The sequence below is a fragment of the Cariama cristata genome, unplaced genomic scaffold (assembly GCF_000690535.1).
Source record: "Cariama cristata isolate BGI_N322 unplaced genomic scaffold, ASM69053v1 scaffold337, whole genome shotgun sequence".
Lineage (NCBI taxonomy): Eukaryota > Metazoa > Chordata > Aves > Cariamiformes > Cariamidae > Cariama > Cariama cristata.
The window spans coordinates 129,723-151,917 of record NW_009626880.1 but is presented as its reverse complement, the minus strand read 5'-3'; the positions used below and the strand labels follow the sequence as shown (position 1 = coordinate 151,917).

The 22,195-nt window shown below is 37.0% G+C and overlaps 1 protein-coding gene across 1 annotated transcript in view; it reads right to left on the bottom strand.

Annotated features, from left to right (window-relative positions):
• Window positions 1-2,170: 2,170 nt before the first annotated feature.
• Window positions 2,171-22,195, bottom strand: part of CENPP (centromere protein P) — a 147,612-nt gene continuing 127,587 nt past the window's right edge. Inside the window, exons 6-8 of the mRNA XM_009704200.1 lie at window positions 5,365-5,444; window positions 2,821-2,912; window positions 2,171-2,533 (exon numbers count right to left, since the gene is read on the bottom strand). Of these exons, the coding sequence (XP_009702502.1) occupies window positions 2,412-2,533; window positions 2,821-2,912; window positions 5,365-5,444 (294 nt within the window). The 3' untranslated portion in view covers window positions 2,171-2,411. The remainder of the gene's footprint in view (window positions 2,534-2,820; window positions 2,913-5,364; window positions 5,445-22,195) is intronic.

The window sequence follows — 22,195 nt, the reverse complement described above, 5'->3', positions numbered from 1 at the left end:
CTGACATACTGGTCTTTTATTTTCTATATGTTATATGCTGCTATTGAAGGTGAAACCACAGCTCGCTCTTACCTAATTTAAATTGAGCTATAAGAATAACATATTTGGAGTTTTACAGATTATTTATTATTATTTACAGAAAAAAGGTGACAGTATCTGATTTTTGTTTCTGAAGCTCCAGGGGGTCGCTTTCTCATGATAAGTGCTGGAGCTAAGCTTGTATCACTACTTCAGCAACTTAATGATGGCTTTACTTTGTAAACATTGGTACATGCAGCTGAGGTCGGGTGAGATGTTGCAGTAAAAGCCGTCCTCAAGGAAGATCCTGTGTTGGAGACTGAGGATATATTCAAAACTGAGGGTAGCACAATAAAACCTACAGCCACTTTTCCCATATGCTTGGGGCTTACACGCCCTGAAATGTGCGGAGATGCTATTCAAGCTACAGTGAACTGCTTTTACCTGGAAACAATGGGTGTTTACTGGTAATGTTTTTCAAAATAACGTAGGTTAACATTTAAAAGAATAATGTTTGAATTGTTTCATTTTACCTGAAACTCAAACAGCAAAACCAGAAAACCCTGTCTATTGGCACAACTTGAGGAAAGAACTATGAAATACGGAGTAATGCCACCAGCACAACACTAGAGTGTTGCTGTGGGCCGTGCCCCATGTTAGCAGTGTCTTGTATTCCACTGCCAGGTGACCGGGTGTCTTTCTGGGACTGGGGGGCAAGGCCACTCTTGCTGCAATGTGATACTACAACAGTGCAATAAGCTGGTAGCTGACAGTGGAGATAACCCCTTCTTTCCAAAGGAAACCTGGGCAGAGAGAGTGCTGTTTTTAAATCCAGAAATCCCCCAACTGTTAGACAAGAGGAGGAAGGAAGGACGGACTATCCACAGCTGGAAAGTTTTCAGGTTTTTATGCTGTAACTTTACACACATTTCATATGCAAATAGAAGTATATGTGCTGATCAAACAGTTTTCATTTTCCTGAAAGAAGGAGCTAAAGATGAAATGAACTGAAGGTTACACAAAACTAGCTAAACCAGTAACACGTCAGTGGATAAAGGAGCAATGAATTTTGCCTGTCTGCTGGATTCCGAACTTGAAATTGGTCTGCCTTTTTATGAGAGAGTTGCTGTTCATCAAAACTTAATCTCTGGCATTGCACAGCTGTAGATTCTGACAGAAACCAATCCGGTCTGTCAGATTTTCCTGACCTACCAGAACAGTAGGAGACTATTTGAGTGATCCAATAGTCGATTATTAAAATTACAGTATTATAAACATACTGTTGCTTTAGTTCTTGATTTCTCCACTGCTATAAAATATTTTGTCATAACTGGTAAACACAGCAGGCAGTTGTAGTGCTTGCATGGTAATAACAGCTGTGGACCTGAAAAGGAAGTCTCTTAATGTTACTTGAGAGCCCCCAGTTTGTGGGTTTGGCCCCTTGATTCCAGGAACAACAACTGTTACTCCCTGCCTTAGCAGTCTGGGACTTACAATCATACAGGTTTGGTTTGGATAAGGTTGGTTGGTTGTGATAGCTAGTGCAGAGCAGGAACTCTTGAAGAATGCTGAGAGTTCACAAATGAGCTAAGGGTACGTGTGATGGAAGTGAAGGAAGATGACAAGATGTCTGTCTAATTGGGTTTCTTTCTTCAGGGATGAATGTATGAAATGTGATGCTTTCGTAATGTGTTACCTACTAGAATTTCCCCCTAGAAGTAGGAAATTGAAATGAAGCACTGCAGTGAACAGTAGTTAACTCGTCCATCTCTCTTAAGAAGTGTAATGGCCCTTTCTTGTTTAGTTTAATGCCATCTCTTCTCAACACTTATATTGTGGAAAAAAGTTACTTCATACAGCTACCCTTTTTTTTTGTTTTTAGCATGGTATGTCTTTGAAATCTTCAAATTGTCTACTTCTACCCTAATTTAACAAGAAAGCTATTTAACTGTTTGTTCTAGGAGTCTCTTACTGTTCTCTTGTCATTTTAAAATCACTGTACTTTTACAGAGCTGTGAAATGAAATGGATTTTTATGGACTTGATTTTGACAGTGCATGATCTTTTAACACTTTCCAGGTATCTAGAAAATGTTAAGAAGATAAACCACTCTGGTACATTAATGATTCAGAAAGATAAATTTATAATGAAATCACTCTGTACATGTAACTATTTTATTTGGCATTTTTGTATTTAAATGGCTGTATTTATTTTCATGTCATGACAATTTATATATAACGTGCCATAATTGTACAGATAGCATGTTTTATGAGTATGGTTTCTAAATGGAAAATAACTTAATGTTTATATTCAATAAAATTATAGACTGTGTAACACGATATCTTAATTAAAACTACTTTTGAAATTGCTACCTGTTGTAAGTCATGCTGGTATTCATTTTTCTGAGCTAACCACTTGGATCAGATTCTCGATAGCTGTCTCGATCCCAAACAGAAGCAGCATGCTTCGGAAGCGGGTGGGGGCATTTTCAATAGTTGCCATCTTCTGCTCCAAGACTGCAAGAAAAATGTAACCACAAATGTTATTTTCAAACAGTTGCACTGTGTCCGCACTGCAGGTTTGGATAAAACCTGCTGTCCAGAAGAGGAAGACACACTTGTTTTGTAAGCCGTTTTAAATGATACAGGAGGTGAAGCTTAACTACTTGCTAAAGTGGGATTTGCTTGCTTGGTTGGGCTATGCATGGTGTATTTCCATTTTATCTAAAGAGATGTTGAGTAAAAAAGGGGACAGGCGTTCTACGGGAAAGCTCAGGAATGGTCTCTGAAGTGCATGACCTTACCTTGCTCCGGTACTTTAGTCAGAAGGTCCAGGACAGGCGTAGTTCTCCCTTCTTCATCTATATGTATCTTCCAAACAATCAGTAATTCAAACCTGCAGCATGTGCACGGAAAAGTGAGTTAAGTGTTAACCAGGCAACTGCCTTTAAGGGTTCTTCAAAGCAGAAAGTCCAGTATTCAGGAGGTTCACACTCATTATGCTCTTAAACAAAATTCACTTGCCAATCTCTTAGATTTGAACCAAGGAAAACCAGTCATCTACTGACAAGGAAAGGTTCCAGGTACATTCACATTTTAAACCTCAAGGACTTTTTCCCCTGGTTCTTGTCTTTGTCTCTCATGAATGGTTAAGTTTCCATAGTGCAGTGCTACAAAGTTGATAGGGAAGAAAATGAGAGTGAGCATCCCCCTGCGCCACCCCTTACGTAAGACCTGCACCCTGAGGTCAGGTATCCAGCTTAGATACAGGATGAAAACAGGAAAATAGTTTCAGAAGTGTTTGCATAAATAGTGATGTTCTGGGTTTGGAATAAGGTCTGCCCCAATATTGTTCATTGTCTTTTTAGAGTAACATGCAGGAATAAAATACAGCCAAGGCCTAGATTCCTGCAGCTGTTTGCTTTTAACTTTTAAAAAAAAAAATTATCTTAACCATCATTACTCCTTCAAGAGTGTTTTTGGTGTTTTTTTTCAAGGCTAATTATTATTTCCAGCTTTTGCGGTGGGACAGGATGCCTATACCCCCCTAAGCGAACAATTAGGCAATTGGTTTCTGCAGGGGACGAGTGTTTCTAGTCAAGTACACAGGGAATACTCTAGAACAACATTCATAGTAGTTTTGCTGCTTTGTAACATCCCGTCTGCTTTCCTGCAGTTTGTGATCCCCTCCAATCCATGCTTTTAGGAGTATTCCTTATGGAAAGGAAGGCTTTCCTAACCCAAAGCTGAGCTGCACCCTAACAAGTCATTGCAAGGAGGAAGTTCCCTTTCGCAGTGTCGTTTGACCGTAAAAGGTTTCCTCTCAATATGATTTGTCAGCCTTTTGCCACTTCACTGGTAAAAACCCTTTGAGAATTTGTGGACAGTTTGTTCTGGGATTTTGCAAACAAATCAACATGCAAATGTGTGTTCTACCAAGCCACTGAAATGATTTTAAATTCTTGTATTTCATGATTGTGTGTGAGAAGGGAATGTGTGATGGAACTTGGCACCTGTCAACATGAAGAGAAACTGTAAAATAAAGCAGTTTTCTAACTGCGATGGTCTAACAAGAATTCATTTTGGCAGCCCAGAGTTAAACTGTTTAGCTTTAAATGGCAGATTTGGCTAAACCGAGACAGCACTATTGCGGTTTATTTGCTAGTTCCATAGACAAACATATGATGGAGGGAGCTACGCTTTATTTCCAGTTGTTTCCATATAAATGAATGCATGTTATAGCAAAGATGTAGTAAGAGAAGGGAATGGTCTGATCCCTTCACAAAATAGTTAACTTTTCTTGGCCCTTACAGAATTCCTGACAGTGATAATTATATTGTCTTACATGCAACTTCAAGGATATATATTTTTTTTTTTACTCAATTTAAAAACCCAAACCTGCCAGAACATGTCTAGCAGGGAGCCCAAACAAATCCAGCATGCGTGGTAGAATACCACTACTAAACGGCAGTGCAACGATCCCCTCCTTCATCTAACTGATTACCTTCTAAAACAACGGAAAAATACAGCTACAGTGGCTCTCAGTAGCAAGGTAACTGCAATTTTCTTTCCATTCTTTAATGGCAAGATGACCAAAGAACTGTGCTTTGCTTCGGCAATTTGCAAGCGCTGCACCTCCTACCCCAGAACAAAATATGAGTTGTAATTGACAGGCTGCCACCCTGACCTTCGTTGGCAAGAAGGGATAAGCTCCCTCCTTCAGGCCCAGGGGTGGAAAATACTGCCTTATCTCGGAGGGGACGGGTGCCAGTGGCCCACCCTGTCACGCTAAGAGGGATGTTGGCCTCAGCATCTGTCCTGCCCCTTGCTCCGGTCACATAACGCCGAAAGAAAACTGAGATGGAACAAATCCAGCTGAACCAGACATGTTTTCTGATGTGTGAAAGGAACGATGCATCCCACATTCCTAAACTTTGAATTTAGGTTTTTCATTGTAGCATGAGCTTCCAAAACCAAGACAGTAACAGATTTTTTTTTTTTTTTTTCCCCTTAAAATGCAAATTAAAAGCCTGCTACAGCCCTTTATTTTTTTCAACCTGGCTTTTTAAAAGCATGGGTACACACAGTGGCAATACGATTGATTGACTGACTTTCTAACAGGGCCACATCCACGTGGCCTGAACATGTATTTTTGGGTTTTTTTTTCTCCTGTTTTTAATGTGTGGTTATAGCCCTAAAATGTAACACACATCATCTAATCCCTGTGTTTAGAGGCATTACAAAGCAAAGAGTGACAATGTTCAAGCAGACCAATTATCTCTAGATCATCAGTATGCATTTCACAATCCTTTATCTGCATAAATCAAGAAATGTATTTATTGACTTACCCAGAAACTTTGGGGTTCCTTAGAATTATATAATCTCCCAGCACTCCTTCTGGAAGGGTCACAACATCAGGATATTTGGCCTGTGAAGAAACAGTTTCAAAAGGGTATAATTAGGTCACAAAAATCATAGCAGACAAGGTGGTTTCTAGCTAGTGCTTTCCAGTTGCAATGGATTTTATTAGCTTGCATTTGTAACAATAAGTAAGAGTAACAATAAGTAAGAGTAACAATAAGTAAGAGTAACAATAAGAGTCATAATAGTAAGAGTAACAATACCAACTGTTTAAAATTCAGACTTTTTTTTTTTTTAAAGTTTTGATGGTTTGGTTTGGTTTGGTTTTTTTTAGTATCATTCATGTGATATCAAGAGCTACTTAAATTTGATCACCTTGGGGGGAAAAACCAGTATCAGGCACTTACACAAACAGGCCTTAGAGGTCCTTGTGCAAGACCTAGGAGACCTTGAAAGAATATTTTTTAACTGAGTTTTGTTAATTTTATTTAGTAACACATTATAATACATCACCATTTCACCAACTCCTCCCTCTGTGATTTAAATAACCTTACTAGTACACTCTGTTTCGATACTCCTTTTGAGAAACTGGATCCCCAAGCTCCATACAGTGTAATAAAGGCAATGAGATGATAGCAAAGTAACCACTATTATCAAAATATAATGGACATATAACATATAAAACTCCTGACTACTATTAATCTTCCATGTTACTGGAAATTAGAGCTATTTTCAATTACTACAATGTGCAAAGATTGATCATCGTTCCATTCCTTTGTTAGTGCATCTAATATTTTACAGTCTTCTGCATGTCTGTCTTGAATTACCTGTAACTTTTGCTGCAACTATTTTAAAAACATGCAAAAGAAAAGCTGAATAGTAGCAATGTATGGATTCTTCAGAAGTTAAGCAGTATGTAAGGTGATGGGTTACTCAGAGGATGAGGAGATGCATACACATCAAAATACTGAGAAAGAACACAATTACTGCATCCTGCAGGGACGTGCTCTTGCAAAAGAAAATAGAATCTGGGCACAGCCTGTTATGGTGAAGACTTCAGCACTGTTCCTTGCTTGTACTGTCTTACGGACTGGATACAAAGCTGTGTTCCAAAAATTGCAGTTTATAAAGTGTGAAAAGTCTGTCAGCCTAAATCATTCTACAGAGCTCACAGGGCAAGTGGTCTGCTTTACGGAAAAGGAGCAGGAGAGCCCGTCTTTGAAAAGCACTGGAGAAAATGAGTTAGGTTTTACAGGATTACGCCTCATCTGGCAGACTGAAATTGCTACCAGATGTGACCTTGCTCTGGTTTAGGAATTTATGACAAACTGAAGGGGGTTTGTGCAGAATGCCAAATGACATAAAACACATGGAATTTGCCAGTTTTAATTTCTACAGAGTAGCTCGTACTGTATTTACCATGGGGATAAAGATCACAATCTGTCCTGGGAACAAAGACACATAAGGGGCAACAAAGTGCACGGTAGTTACCGCATGAAAACGTGGCTGATCTAAGGTCCCTAGCCTAACAGAACAGTGACCTTTTCTCAGCTTTACTTCCTGTGGAATTGTGCTCCTCTGATGACAAACAAGTTTTTCAGGCTTTCCTTCTCAATAACCCATGTATTTGATATTCATTATGTACCTTCATTTGTCTGGTATCGTAGGTCTCGGAGAATCTAGCGATTGCTTTAGCTCCAGGTTGCAAATACTAGAAATTTAGGATTAGCTCGTATCTGGTGAACTCAACTCTTAAGGTTCCTTGTTTACAAGAGATCCCAAGTGTACTGTAGCTAAACACTGCGTCATGTTGTATCTTCATCTGCCCATACTGAGACCTTTGGGAGCTCCTGTGTAGCTGCCATAATCAATGCCTTTACCCCCAGCTGGTGAGTGGCATTTTATGTTGTACAGAAACCAGAGATATCTCAAGAAAATCTCAAAGTATCTAATTTTTCTGTTGTTTAAAAGCTTCCTTGTACCTGGGAGAGAGTGTGTTGGCAGGTTCTGCACACAGCAAGCCATTATTCTGTGCCTTCAATAAATGCCAGGGTTTTGGCAATCAATCTGAATGCCATGAGAATCTGATCTTGTGTGAAATTCACAGGATTTGGGATAAATCCAGCTTCTTAGCAGGGAAGATCATACCTTAGGAATCCACAAAACACAAATATCTGCCTCTCTCTTCAGGTGGAATACATGCTACAACTGAAGCCATAACAGCAGCATGAAGCTGTACCTTGCCCAGACCCACAACTCCTTAGAAGGACCACGCAGCAGAAGCAGGAAGCAAAACTACCGCACCTAGGATTAAACGAGCAATCTTAACCACTGACAATTTAGGGAATAAACCCCAGGAAACGCAGTCACACAATCTACCTTTCATATTCCACATATAAGCTGTAATGTCTATATCCCACAGGTAAACTGCCGATCTGGCACATAAATGAAAAATCAGGCACGCAGTATGCACAAGCTGCGATCGTCCCGACAGAACTACAATTCCAATGCACTTTCTGGGTACCAGATTATCACCTTATATTCTCTGCTGTGCAACTTTTCCAAGTTCTCCCTGGGGAAAAGAAAAGCCGAGCAATAACCAGGGTAACAGAATGACCTGAGCCACTGAAAAGTCTCTTGGGAAAGTCAGTAACTCCTATGGGATCTCGCAAACTGGACAGTGGGCAACTGAAAGATATCCCATCAAGTAGCGCGATACCAGATGGGAAGAGCAGCTACAACTGTGTTATGCAAAACCTTACTTTAATCAAAAAATATCTTTCCTCAGATGACTTTTAAATGTCAGTTCATGATCAAAACCAAAAGCCCATGTTATTATTACTTCTGAACGGAAATTGTTTTTCCAGCTCCTTCAGAAGTCCAAGCAGGGAATCTTATGGGAACTTTTGTCTAAAACAGAAATAGTCTCAAGTCACAAAGGGACAACCATCATGATGGAATACAGTGTCTGCCGTTTCTCCCATGACAGATTTTACATAGGTGCACACACACAGAGTCAGCCAAGTGAATACACTTGTAGTATCTACTTTTAAACAAAATATACTATTTTTCAGCTGTTTAGAATTGCATTGCAATTTTCTTCTGCATACTAAAACTCTTCTAAGGAAAACATTTTAAGTTATTCAGCTTAAAAGTCATGACTACAAATGCAAAGCAAAATTGGCAAGGCAGAAGCTATAATAAAAGCAGACAAATTTCCTTCTAACCCATATACCAAGAAAATATGCTACTCTGCTCTTAGGTGCAACAGTAGTTCACACTTCATACTAATTTTGAACTTGGCATTCTGTAAGAAGGGCTGTATATAAAGAGTGCTAAGCAAGTCATGCTACTATGAGTCCCTCCATAGGTGTAAGCTACTTCTAAATTTACCAAAGATACTCCATTTAGGCTCTGATTAGGGGTGATTTATAGGTATGCTTTGCTCAGCTAAGGCCACATTATCTTCCACCGAAGTCATACACATAGGTGGTAGCGTCAAGCCCTTCAATAACAAGATGAAAATAACTTCAGTAATTCAAATACAAATTATTTGCAAAAATGATGAAAATACTAGATACGCTAGAATACCAATAATGACATGATTAAATTCCAGAAGCATTAAACAATCAGACCCACTGCAAAAATTTCTGTCAATCCCTTAAATAGGCATCAAGTGGGAAACCATCCCCGTGTACTGCCCCACGTGCCCTCAATGAGATACAGTCTGAAATCAAAGTACCTGTGTCCCCAACAGCTGCATTCTCTGTTTTTAGCAGCAATCTGATTTTTAAGTTACAGTAGTCTAACTCAGATAACAACACAAGGAATAATTTTACTATTCCCAGGATCAGGTCTTAATCAGATACTTAAAAAGAGCAATCACTAAGCTAGAAAATGAAAGTAAGTGCAGCAATTACATTTTTGGAAATGAGTTTGTACTTACTTTTACTAAGCCTTCTGCGAGCCCAGATAAACTACAGTTGCATTTATGAGATCTGGTCTTACAATTTCTCTCTCCTTAATGCACATTGCTAAAATATCTGGGGCTAACTTCACCAAGAACTCTTACCCTCAAGTCACAAACTATGTTAATCTGTCAAACTGAACATCGCATATACATTTTCAATCAATATCATTCTAGAAATGTAAGCTAAGTTGCTTTGATGAATTTAATTTTTAGATATTGGACAAAACATTTGTTAATGCATTTCAATTAACTCAAATATTTTATGCTGTAAGATAGCTGTCACCAATATGAATACGTAACAAGGATCTATACTTTCCTGTAGTTTTAAAGCATGGTGGCAAGCCCTAAGTCAATGAAAAATTTCTCCAAGAAATTTAATTTTCCTGGTACCAACATGCACCTCTCGGATTTCAACAGGTAAGACAAAACAGTCTGCCAAAACAATGTAACTGAGAAATGAGCAACACTGTCTCTAAAAAGAAATGCATCCCATTTTTTGTTCTTTCCTCTCCAGTGCTCGACTGGGCAAGAGCAGCACTGTATAAAGTGATGTACACTTACAATCTGAATGCAAGGATGAAAGAAAACCGTGTAATGGCAGCAGATGAAGATGTATAAGATAGCCATGGTTTTGAGAAGGTTTTTGTCTCAAAGTTGCATCTTTTTGAGACTTCTTTTGAACTGAAAATCACCAGGAAAAGTCTGGAACCTTTAGAATATGCATGGAGAAGAGGAACCCATTGCATGCAGATGCTGCAAGTCTGTCACATGCTTAAGGTGATGTTCTTTATGTGGAAGTTTCTGTTGTACAACGGCAGTGTCTGCAAATTTTTAATAGAATACTGTAAACACTACCGATGTCATTAAATATTACGCTTAAAGCCTGAAAGGTCCAAAATTTGACTGTGGAAAACATCGTATCACAACATTCAGCAAAAGACTTCCAGTCTGATGAACTGGAATTAGTGAGTCAGAAAGACAAATGGTCCACAAAGGCAGAATTCCAACCCCAACACCTTTTGGTTTTAACGTGCTACATGTTAGATTAGATTTCACCTCAAGTTTCATTCAAAGGAGCTTTAAAAAAAGTATGTAAAGAAAGAAACACGATAATTATAATTTAAATGTATGAGCATAATCAGCAGATCTATACTATGTCTCCTTGGGGTTTTTTTTTTAGTGTCCACCAAACAGAAAGCATTAGACAAATAGGAGTGATACAAACGTTTAGTGTTTTTACAAAGAAACCCAGCATTCTGACTGCCACACTTACTTAAATGATTCCAGTGTTATAAAGACAATGGCAACTACAGGCAAACTGAGCACCCTCCACTGCTTTAAATCTGGCCAAATAAACAAACACCAGTCCATTAAATAACTACCTAACATGAACATAAATTATGAAATTATTGTTAAATTGACTGACTTTGTCTAGCAAGATTTGTTCTTGTATATGTAAACTGATGCAAATGTAAACTGAATGAATTTCTTGTTATTGTTCAGAAGCATTGGTTGCACAGGTAAAATACAGACCCGTAAAATATTGAAAAAGCAATTCATATAGAAAGCAATATAACTTATTTGAGCAAACTACTTAGAATTTACTTTCATGTGCTATACTTCAGAATCCAACTGAGTATGTTTATCTTACAGGCTGACGTGTTTAAATCTATCTTTCTTCAGCAGCTTAATACTGGAAACAAAGGTCTTTTCAAGCTACTGGGGTATTTGTAAGGCTTAAACATTTACATTTTGAAGGAAAACACACTTTATCCTATGCCACATTTTTTTTGTTGAAAAAGACAGTATTCTGTATATGTCATTTCATATTCTCTTTGGTACCTTTCTGTGGAAACAAATTCTGTATTATCTAAAATCTGTATTTGGTACACAGCATATTGATTACATTGCATTTCAACTTTTACACATAGACTTTTGCTTTAAGGTATGTAATGTGCCAATGGGACCTGAATTAGAAGATCCAGTGAATCCTCAATCTGCTGGTTTTCTCTCGTACAGCCATTTACTGTGTGTATGTACATGTGTGATTCACAGTTTTAAACTATTTTTGTAAGTTTGTTTTGTTTTTTTTTTTTTTAAAATGAATTCCACTGCAGCAATACAGGAACATTTAGAAAGCGATTTATCCAGAGTTACGCCATTATTGTCTACTGATATTTGGAGCAATGCTGTGGCTATTCCCTAACTCAGAGCAATACAGAACTGGGATCTCACTAAAAATCTTTTTTTGTTTGTTTGTTTTAAAATTTTAGTTTCTAGAGCAAGGAAGTTTATCAACATCCCAGTTACGGTAGTATCTCACAATAGCATACTTTGGGAATCAGTGTCGCACTCCTTGCTTGATCTGTCTCTATCCATTGTATGAGTTTGTGATAGATCTTCATAGAATCACAAAATAATTTAGGTTGGAAAAGACCCTTAAGGTCATCAAGTCCAACTGTTAACCCAGCACTGCCAAGTCCACTGCTAAACCATGTCCCTAAGTGCCACAAAATTGTGCAATTAGAGTAAGAAATACAACACATAATTACTGAGGTAGGATTCTACAAATAATTTGAATACCTGGGTTCAAGAAAACATTCTCTCATTCTAACTTCCCTCTATACTAAAACATATGGAACATTAGAAACACTTAACGTAACATAAAATGTTTCTGTATTTCTCAAACGGTAGCTACCTCTGCAGAAAACCCACTCAATCAACTCCACCTTCTGCACTCTAGTATAATTTTACAGTAACTCCACAGATGCAAATCTCCATTTATTGCCTCTTCTCACGGAGAGATCTATTCATACTGAAAATGTTAAAAATGTTAAAAAAACTATTAATGCTGTATAAATTCTATTCACTTTTATACTTGGCTTTAAAGAAAAATTATGGCTGAGTCCCATATGTGTTGGATTAACAACACTGATGTTTTGGGGAGAGCTGTATATGCTTAAATAGTATTTTCCTGGTGGCCATTTGGTCATAATAAGATTCAAACTTGAGTAACAGACACAGAAACATGAGGAAACCTAGCATCAACACAACCCCGCTTCACCAGATTTATTTTTTTTTCAGGACTGAACCCAAATATCCATGCTAGGAAACGGGTATTGCTGAAGCTTCAGCATCAAAGTTCTGTGTCCAAAACACCCTGTTCTAGTGACAAGATGCTCAAGTGGGGTGTGCTATTAGCTTCTGCATTGCCACTTCACATGGTTTTGTGAAGACAAACAAAACCAGTTTGGTCTGTGCCTGAAAGATAATGACATTGTAACCTAAGGTCAATGATTTAAATTAGAGTAAAATATGGTAATCTTTTCAGAAAACAGACTCTGTTTAACAATCTCAGTTCAAGCATAAAACTACAAACATTATTAGCACATCAGAGGTCAACTTTCATCCGATTGTTATCATATGCTTAGGAAGATGGCAGCATGCTTTTATTTTTGGATAAGCATAAATATCAATTTGGAGCAATTAGGATATGTAATAAATTATAGCTATGAAAATAAGCTGTTGTATCTACTACTGCAGGAGAAAAACTTTGACAAAACCTGATTTTAAACAATAAAAAGTGAATTATAGAACGATAGAAACATTCTACAAATGTGTTCTTGCATGCTATGTATTTTTTTAATGTCTGCACTAAAAACTACCTAAAATGCTTTGCAAGGGCTACAAATATAAGTATTCAAGTATTCAAAGAATGGCACATTGAAAGTTCAAAGCATAAAAGATCTCAAAAGTCACCATGAAGTTTCACATTTTGTGCAATTAAAGGAACTGAAACCAAGAAAAAATAATGCACTTTTCCCCTTCAACGTAAATTACACAGCATAAAAACACTGGATTTGCAAAATGGATTTACGAAACTTCACCACTCGTAATTATGTCTCAGAATAAACACATCTTCCATTTTCCCATCTAAGTAAACATTTTACTCAAGTAAAACAGTCCTGCTGGTGATCTGTGTTACGCAAATTACACAAAACTACAAGTGTCTTCAAGAAACAAAGAACAAGTTTACAAAAAGAAGTGCACAATGAAAAAGTGGTTTTGTCTATGTGGCAGTCACATCTCGCACACTGCTCAGTTCCCTTCTTTTAAAACTAAAACCACAAGCGATACTACCAACATGCATGTTTCCTTTTTAGTAGAGGAAAGGAGAAATTTGGGGGCAGACTTGAGCAATAACAGTATGAACGTTACCCTGGACAGGGGGAAATCTTTGCAGAAAACGTTCACCAAAATTTCCTCAGCAGCTCAGGATATGCCTGGTTTCCTCCAGTTGTATACATACAGCTGGTTACTTGAATAAAAATTGCTCTGCATCCACCTGGTTTCAGACCTGTATTTTTTAGCAAACCAGATCTGTAACTCAAGAGTTATAGATCACTTCGCTAAGATTCAATCTTACAACTACCTCTTAAAGTTAAGTCAATGTTCTCCACTAGCATCTAAAACCGACTGGGAGGAGGTCTTACTCATCACTAGCCCAAAACCCATGTAGCCTTAGCAAATTGCAAATCTGTTCTATTTTCCTTTTTATCCGTCAGTTGATTACAGTTTCTCATTTTTGGCCCCTACTCTATTTCCACTGCCTTTATTTTCCGTCTTTCGCATTTTCATAACATTATTTTTCATGCTTGATTCAACCATGGTTCTACCGTGTGTGATTGAGTTTGTCACTGTTTGCCAGGTGACTATTAATTTAGCATACTATTTGTATTTTCATAAGTGGATCGAGGCTGTATGTCTACAGAAGAGCTAGACTAGTACACATGCTACTCTGTCTCTTATATAGCATTTCCTTTCCGTATCACTTTGTCATATGGTAGCCATATGTTTATGTGCAACTTAATTACAGCAGACTGGGAATAAATTAAACACATACTAGAGGTTTATTTTTAAAATGTGAGGAAAAATAGAATTAAATGAAAATGAAACCTCGGAAAGAACAGGAAAGGGTACATAATAAACACTTAGTAAACACAGAAGTTGCAGATGTTTTTACTTTTTTTCTTGCTGAGGAAGAGAGTTGTCTTCTCTCCATTATTTCTTTAAAATTGTTAAGGCAAAAGTTTTACACCAGTTTATGAAAAATTATACTCCTGACCAATGATGTGTGCACATTTACAAACCAATGTTTCTAAAAGCAACAGCACCAAGGTACTTTATTCCATGTCTGCTTCTATAGTAAATAGGCATATTGGAAATTAGAATACACTTCTCCAGAACAGTTGAAAAGACTTGTAGGCTTGCTCACTCTGCCTTCAGAGACTTTGCGTTTCCCCACTGGACATGCTGCGCTACCCCTAAGTTCCAAAATGATCTTCACCCATTAATGTTGCTCTCTTCTACAATCAGAAGAACAGCTGCCTACTGGTACAGTAACTGGAATTCTTTAAGATATGTTATCTCTATAAAGATAATGTACCTGCCTCAGATGAGAGAATCTTTCCCTTGACTTGATTAGCCAGCGAGTCAGTTCATATAACCAGCCAGTAATTATCACAAACACAATATACCCCAAATATGTATTACCAATTGTTGTGTGGCATCAACACTTTCATCTCTCCCCCAAGTTTTTTGTACTACAGACTCTGCAGAGAGAAACTCGAAGCAAGAATGATGGCACATAGTAGAGGACAGAATAAAATAATCTAATAAACTTCAGTTATTATTACTTACTTATTAACACTGACTGCCAATTAACAGATCAGGTATAGGAAAGATATTTGGAGTCTTGTTCAAATAAAGCTTAGACAACTACCTTTCTGAAAGAATCTGAAGAGTTATTTGCTTTTATGTGGCCAAACATTTATCTTATCTGGTAAAGACGCGTATGTCCGTAGACCCACCTAGAACATCTGAAATATTTTTCACTTCTCACCATAGACATAAACTGTTTAAGAAGCCAATCTCTTGTCACTTAGAGCAAACTGTCCAACAGCAGAGAGGGTTTTGGTCAATTAGTAGCTGCCAAATCTGCTCGTACTATTACCTTGATAACTTAAGAAAGTAGTAGCTGTACTGTAATTTTTACTGGACACCAGTGACAACGGTGCAATCTGTGTTTGCACAAAAACAAACAAAAAACTTCTTGCAGGACTTGCACTCAAGCATAAAGATATGCTCCTTTTTTGGTTTCATCCAGATTTTATATCAGTGCATGAATGACAATGTCAGCAGTGTAATTCCCTACTGCATGCAGTACAATAATATTCATTTATCTAGTCACCATAGGGACCAGATTTTTCCTTAAATGAAAGCAGATATGTATGTAAACTGCATTCTCATATAAATCAGCACTTATCTTCACAAATACCATTGTATTATTATTATTACTGAGCATCAGAAAAAAGTTCAACATCTACATTAGGTGAAAAGTGAAGCTTTCTACAAAAACATATGCTGTAGATAGGTTAAAAACTTTGCCACAAAACATCCTCTTTTAATGGTTCTACAAAGCATTACATTTAGGACAGTCTCAACAGAAATTTGCCACCTAGTAGCTTTGATTTGTCTGGTTATTAACAATTATCAGTTGCCTCAAATATTCTGCTTATGAGAAAATAAATATTAACATGAAATACTAACAAGCCTGTTGATATCAGAAGACAAGGAGCCAGTCCAATTGAAAAGACCCTGAAAGCTCTAAACCCACTGAATTCCTTTCATGTAACACTCAAATATAGTTCTTTAAATCTGGCTGTCAAAAGCATGCCATTTCAGTTTATCAAACACGTTCTTAGCATAAATGAGACAGACACAGGAAACATTCTTGAGAAGTCCCAAGCATCTACAAGAAGAGATTTACACCACACCAAAGACTGTAAAGTTGTCAATCCACTGATAGATAATAGGCTTGTAAAATTGGTCAACTTCCCTCAGACTTTGATCTACTGAATTACTTTAGTAAGAAAGCAGCAAAAATTCAAATAACAAAACAGTAGAAAAAAATAAGTAACACTGAAAAACTGCAATGCTATTCACTCTGCAACTCCGTAGTATACCTTAAACTAAGTCTCTTAGAACAAGGATGATTTTCACTCAGATATTTGTATACTGCCAAGTACAAAAGAATTTAGGGCAGTGATGAGAATTCTTTAGTGTATCCAACTAGGAGAAATCACTGCCAGGCAAAAACATATTCTTATGCTCCACCTTATTTGGTTTTTAAATGCCAAAGTTGCAGTCACCAAGAATGTAATGTGATGTGTGTGTATAAATATTTGTTTTATTGCTAGGTACTGCTACAATACAAAGAAGTAATAGTAATACTAATACTAGCTGCCAGTGTAATTCATTCACTTTCAATGCAATCCTGAGGCATTTTTTAATTTGAATTTAAATGGCTGGCATCACAGAAACATTTCAAACAACTGGTGGTAACAATAAATTTTGTTCTTGTAGAAGTCCAGTTGAAAGAAAATTAGCTAATATTACAGCTTAACTTTCTCTTTTTTTTCATAGAATCATAGAATGGTTTGGCTGTTTTTTCTTCTTCTTCAGTTTTTTAAACAATCTGTTTAATTCTCTTGGATTTTTAAAGCTTTTTAAAAGTTTTAAAGAAGTAGAGTAACACAAACATTCATGCATATAAACCTAGTGTATGTTTAAAGCTTTCCTTTTTGCAGTTGTATACTAACAAGAGCAGCAGTCCTAACTCAACACCATAAAGCTGGAGAATAATGCCCGTTTGCAGTGTGGATACCGGAGCACTAGCCTTTGCCAGAATGTGCTTCTGCACTGTTGGCTTTGAGGAAGCACAAGAAGCCTTCAAGCCCTCTAGTCCCTGCGCGCACTCATCCCAAATTCCTCCACAAACTCTCCCTGCACCTACTGTTTTCCAAAAAAAAAACCAAAACAATGGCAAAATGCCACCATTTGGCCTAAGCTACTGGTGACTCCAGACAGAATGATCATGGATCTAGATTGCAGAATGATTTCAGGACTGTTGGAATTCAGTAATTCAGTGTGCTTTGCACACTAAATTAGTAATGCATGGCATATAGCAACGCAGTGCTTTGATTCAAAACAGCATGCTCAGCAATCCCACAATCATTTGGGTTATTAGTAAAATCAGTTTAAGAAGGTACAACTGATGTCTCTCTTTTTCTATAGTATTAGCAGCAAAGTGAAAGGGTCATGCCCTTCAGGCTTTGACCTGATGGCCTACACAGATGAACTGCTAATTGCATAAGCATATGATTGATTATTGATTCTATTAATAAATGCCATAAACTGACTGGGTCCTCAAAATTTCAAGTTTCCGCATAAAGTATGAACAATATTTTAAAAGATTTTATCATACCATTTCAATATAAACAACAGTGCAGACATTTCCAGCGTTCTAATTCAAGCAGCAATTGATGAATCTATAATTATTTGAGGTATATTAACAGGATGAACAACATAGTCATATGAGAAGAACCAAAAAATCCAATGTTTGGTTTTGTTGTATGCACATGGAGAAAAAGAGGGAGAGAAACAACAATAACGAAAAGTAAAAAAAGGAGAAAAGATGAAAAAAGGAAAAGGGGGTGGAAGGGCAAGTACAAGTGAGCAAACAGTAAGATCAAAAAGTTTGACAGTAATGGACAGATGAGTAAAAATAGTTCAAGAAAAAGGAAATTAAAGCAACAAACAAAAGGAAGATTTTGCTTTCCCAGAATTTAAACATGTCATTATCCCCAGCTCATTATAAGACGACAAGGATGTAACACTCAAAGACAGGCTACATTTCCAAATCCAAGCTGAGTCTCATAGCAGGAACTGTAAGGTATACACAGATAATCCTATTGTTAGGTAGGAAAAATTGGAGAAGAAAGGTAAGCACTATAATGTTATTTAAAGAGTACTGGATTACTTCAATATTCTTTTTTTCCCCTGTAGAAAGACCTCTGGATGACTCTTCCAAAATACACTGCAAACTAACATTTGAGGCCTCCAGCATATTCTTCATCCTTGGCTTTTTCTATTTTTTCCCCTCTCTGTTTTGGAATCGGCTATATTAGCATTTACTTGCAGCTGCCCCTGCCAGTGCAAAAGTAGCACTGTCTAGACTACATATGTATTTATGTCTCTTAAAAATAATTCAAATGATAGCTCTTATAACTCCAAAAATCATATTTCTCATTTCTAACATATCCTGTTGCCCTATGAATTCAGAATTACTGTCTCTCTAACCATTCAATCCTTATTAACTCATAGGATCTTTCCTGCTAATTTCTGAGACAAAGATGTCATAACATTCAATTACCAAAGTACTCGCCATGAACATATCTTATAAAATCTCCCAACTCTCTGAAACAAAACCAGAAAACACTTCTGACAAAATCAGTCTGTTCCACCTTGTACAACACTCATTGTGTAATACAAGTAAAGGGCACGAAATACAGAAAAAGTAGCAAATAAAGAATTAGATATCAATGCTTGCTCCAAAATATAGTATAAAAATCATACACAAATGGTCCTTCTGTCTTCCCAACTGCTTTAATAACTACTGTAGTATGTAGGGGAAAAAAAAAAAAAAGCTTTTTCCAATAAGTCAATCACACAATACTGTACCTTCTCATTTATTTTCACCACTACTGTTAGTCATGCTAACTTTCTTTAAGCTAGTGGTAAAAATTCTGTACTGAATGCAATTACATCTTCATTTTGTTACACAGATATACTTTGGTGACAACAGTGGTTATTTCTTCCCATTTGTCTATCTTGGTTATTGAAAATTTAAAGTCACGCATGCTTGCAGAACAAAACAAATGCTACATCCTTATTCTAATACCTTGTAAAGCTGTACTGCTGGGAATAAGCTTACGGTGCATCATCATAGGGAACATGCTGGAGCATTCCCGTAGATAGATGCGTTAAATTAGTGTTAAAAGCACCAGTTCTTTGATGCAGGTGCATGCTTACTCCATTTATGAATTGTTTTTCATCCCATAAGAACAAAATACAGATGCTAATGACAATCATTTCATTTTACAGCCAAGAAGACAGACAGAAAAAACATTTTACTTATTCAATTTAATTTCATGAGAAAACCAGGTTTTGTCTTGGCTGAGAATTGCTGCTCTAACCACTCGGCAGAGGTAGCTCTGCTCAGTCTTCCCCTCACTGAATTATGAATTAAAAAAATAAAGAAACATTTTCAAGATTTTAGATGGTTTAGAATTATTTTTAAAAATACTAAATACTAATATTAGGTTAACAGTACTTTGTAGAACACAGTGGCTGAAGAAATTTACACTTGACAGTGTATCTGAAAAAAAAAAAAAAGAAAATCAAAATCGAACAGCCTACACCCCAACAACTCACAAACTCTCTGAAGGTATGGTTAAAAATAAAAAAAACTTATGATATTAAATTATGACACTATTCAAAGACCTGCTAAGCTGATGATTCTTGTGCTAAAATATGATTTGCATTATTAAAAGTTTTTTAATACTTGTTAATTAAAAAATAACTTATACTCCATTGCAAGTTGCTGGCTTGTTTTATGGCACAGCTCTGAGTTAGCTTTAGTGAACTCAATCTTTTAAAAATTCACCCATAAAAGGAAAAAGGGCAATTAAAGCATTTCAGACACTTATAAGATTACGAATAAAGCAGTATAGAAGTAGCAAAATTTTTTAAAGTAGAAAATGAGCAACTGATAAATAGGAAATAATTCAGTTACGCTCAGAGCTGCTGCAAACATTTTTGAGTATACTTGAATTCTGCCACTGAAATAATAAACAAAGGTTACTATAAACAAACATTATGCATACATACATTATGTCCCCAAACATGGTCCATATGATCTCAAATTCATATTACTCCACTTTCTACATCATAGTATTTTCTTACTTGACAAGAAAGAAACTACAGCATTACTTTACAGATCTTTCATTGTAAATCCTGCAGGAGTATGACATTTACCAATGCATCACTTTACAGACTCATTTCTGATCATCCATTTTTTCCATCCATTTTAGCTGTATTCATTTCAGTTGGGCTTATGGATGCTCAGCCACAAGATTAGGTAGCTACTCTCTTGAACTGATTCTGTGTTAAAAATGTTAGATTAAAATCAGCTGGCAAAACACTGCCTCAGTAACTGGCTTTTTTTTTTTTTTCTCTCAAAATGTTTGCCAATACAGCAATAGGTCTGATTAACAGATATATACGAATTACCCTTAGTACAGCTAATTCAAGTACCAGCAATAGCGATGCCACAACAGCACGTCCTTCTTTGGTGGCCTGCCTACTTGAGTAGCTCAGACAGGTTGAAACTGCCTGTGCTGTCATTATTGATATTTGAGCTAGCCAATTACAGCTAATATGGACATGTCAACACACTCTGCAATGACACCTCTGCAAGTTATGCGTAGCCACGAAGCTGTAAACTCAAATCTGGTATCATTTAAGTGAAGCTCATACAACAGAAATATTTTCATAAGAAACTATGAAATTGTTTTTTCTTTCATTCAAATATCCCAAAATACTGCTGAAAGGTAAGAAAACCACACACTCCCTACATCTATATCTATATATTATTTTTTATTAAAAAAAAAAAACGAACAAACTGCCAAAACACAAACCCAATCTGAAAACAAATTTGCCAGGTTAAACCGCACATAAACAAAGGAGTACCAGCAAGATCACTAATTTCACTGAAATAAATCACATAACAATTACTCTGAACTGTTCTCTTAAAATCATCAAACATATTTTGACACTCCACTCTTTCAGCTGAAATAAAGGGCTCTTCAAATATAGAATACCCATTAACTGGTTCCTTCCACACTGATCAGTTTTACTCTACAGTAACTGCATTAATATAAACAGAATACTTATAATTTAAATCTGTAGGTGATGGAGTAAAATCTCACTTCATCTCACTAAATACAGTAGATAATGTACCTTTGTTCCACCTGTGGTGTATCATAATCAGGCAGTCATTCTTTGAAACAAATGATTTGCAAAAACTCTCTTGCTGTCATATTCATGACATATGGACAACTGTGCCATATTAAAATTGCAAGTAGTAAAATAACAAGGCAGGATAACATCAGTTTGAATCGGTCCGCTATGTGTGGAGTATGTTTCCATGGTTTTCAAAAGTCTTTAGACTACAGAAGCTGAGGAAGACAGAAAAATTGTATCACTAAAAAGCATTCTACTTGAACCAAAATTCAAGTAAACGAACCTCAAAGATTTTTAGAAAATTTAACAATTTTTGAAAAAGCAAAAACTACTTATCCATCAGAATAGCATAGATTGGAACTAACTGGTTAGACAGGTTGTAGCCAACGTGTACAAGAAAACTCTGAAAAGCTCTTGAGCAAGTCATGTCTCAGTATATAAGATCAGTACCGAGTGGCCCTGTGTCAATGGGGACCTTTAAACGCTACCCAAATGCAAACCATTACAGGTCATCCAATCCCCGCAGGTCTGGGATGAAGCTGGACTAGAGTCACAGTTCTGTACAGAGTACAGATCATTCCAAGAAAGAAGTGAAAATGGACATGGACACAAGAAGGACATGGACCAGTTGGAGCAAGTCCAGAGGAAGGCCATGAAGATGAGCAGAGGGCTGGAGCACCTCTCCTATGAAGACAGGCCGAGAGAGTTGGGTTGTTCAGCCTGGAGAAGAGAGAGCTCTGGGCAGACCTTAGAGCTGCCTTCCAGTACCTAAAAGGGGCCTACAAGAAAGCTGGGGAGGGACTTTTTACAAGGGCAGGTAGCGATAGGACAAGGAGCAATGGCTTTAAACTGGAAGAGAGAAGATTTAGATTAGATATAAGGAAGAAATTCTTCACGGTGAGGGTGGTGAGGCAGTGGCACAG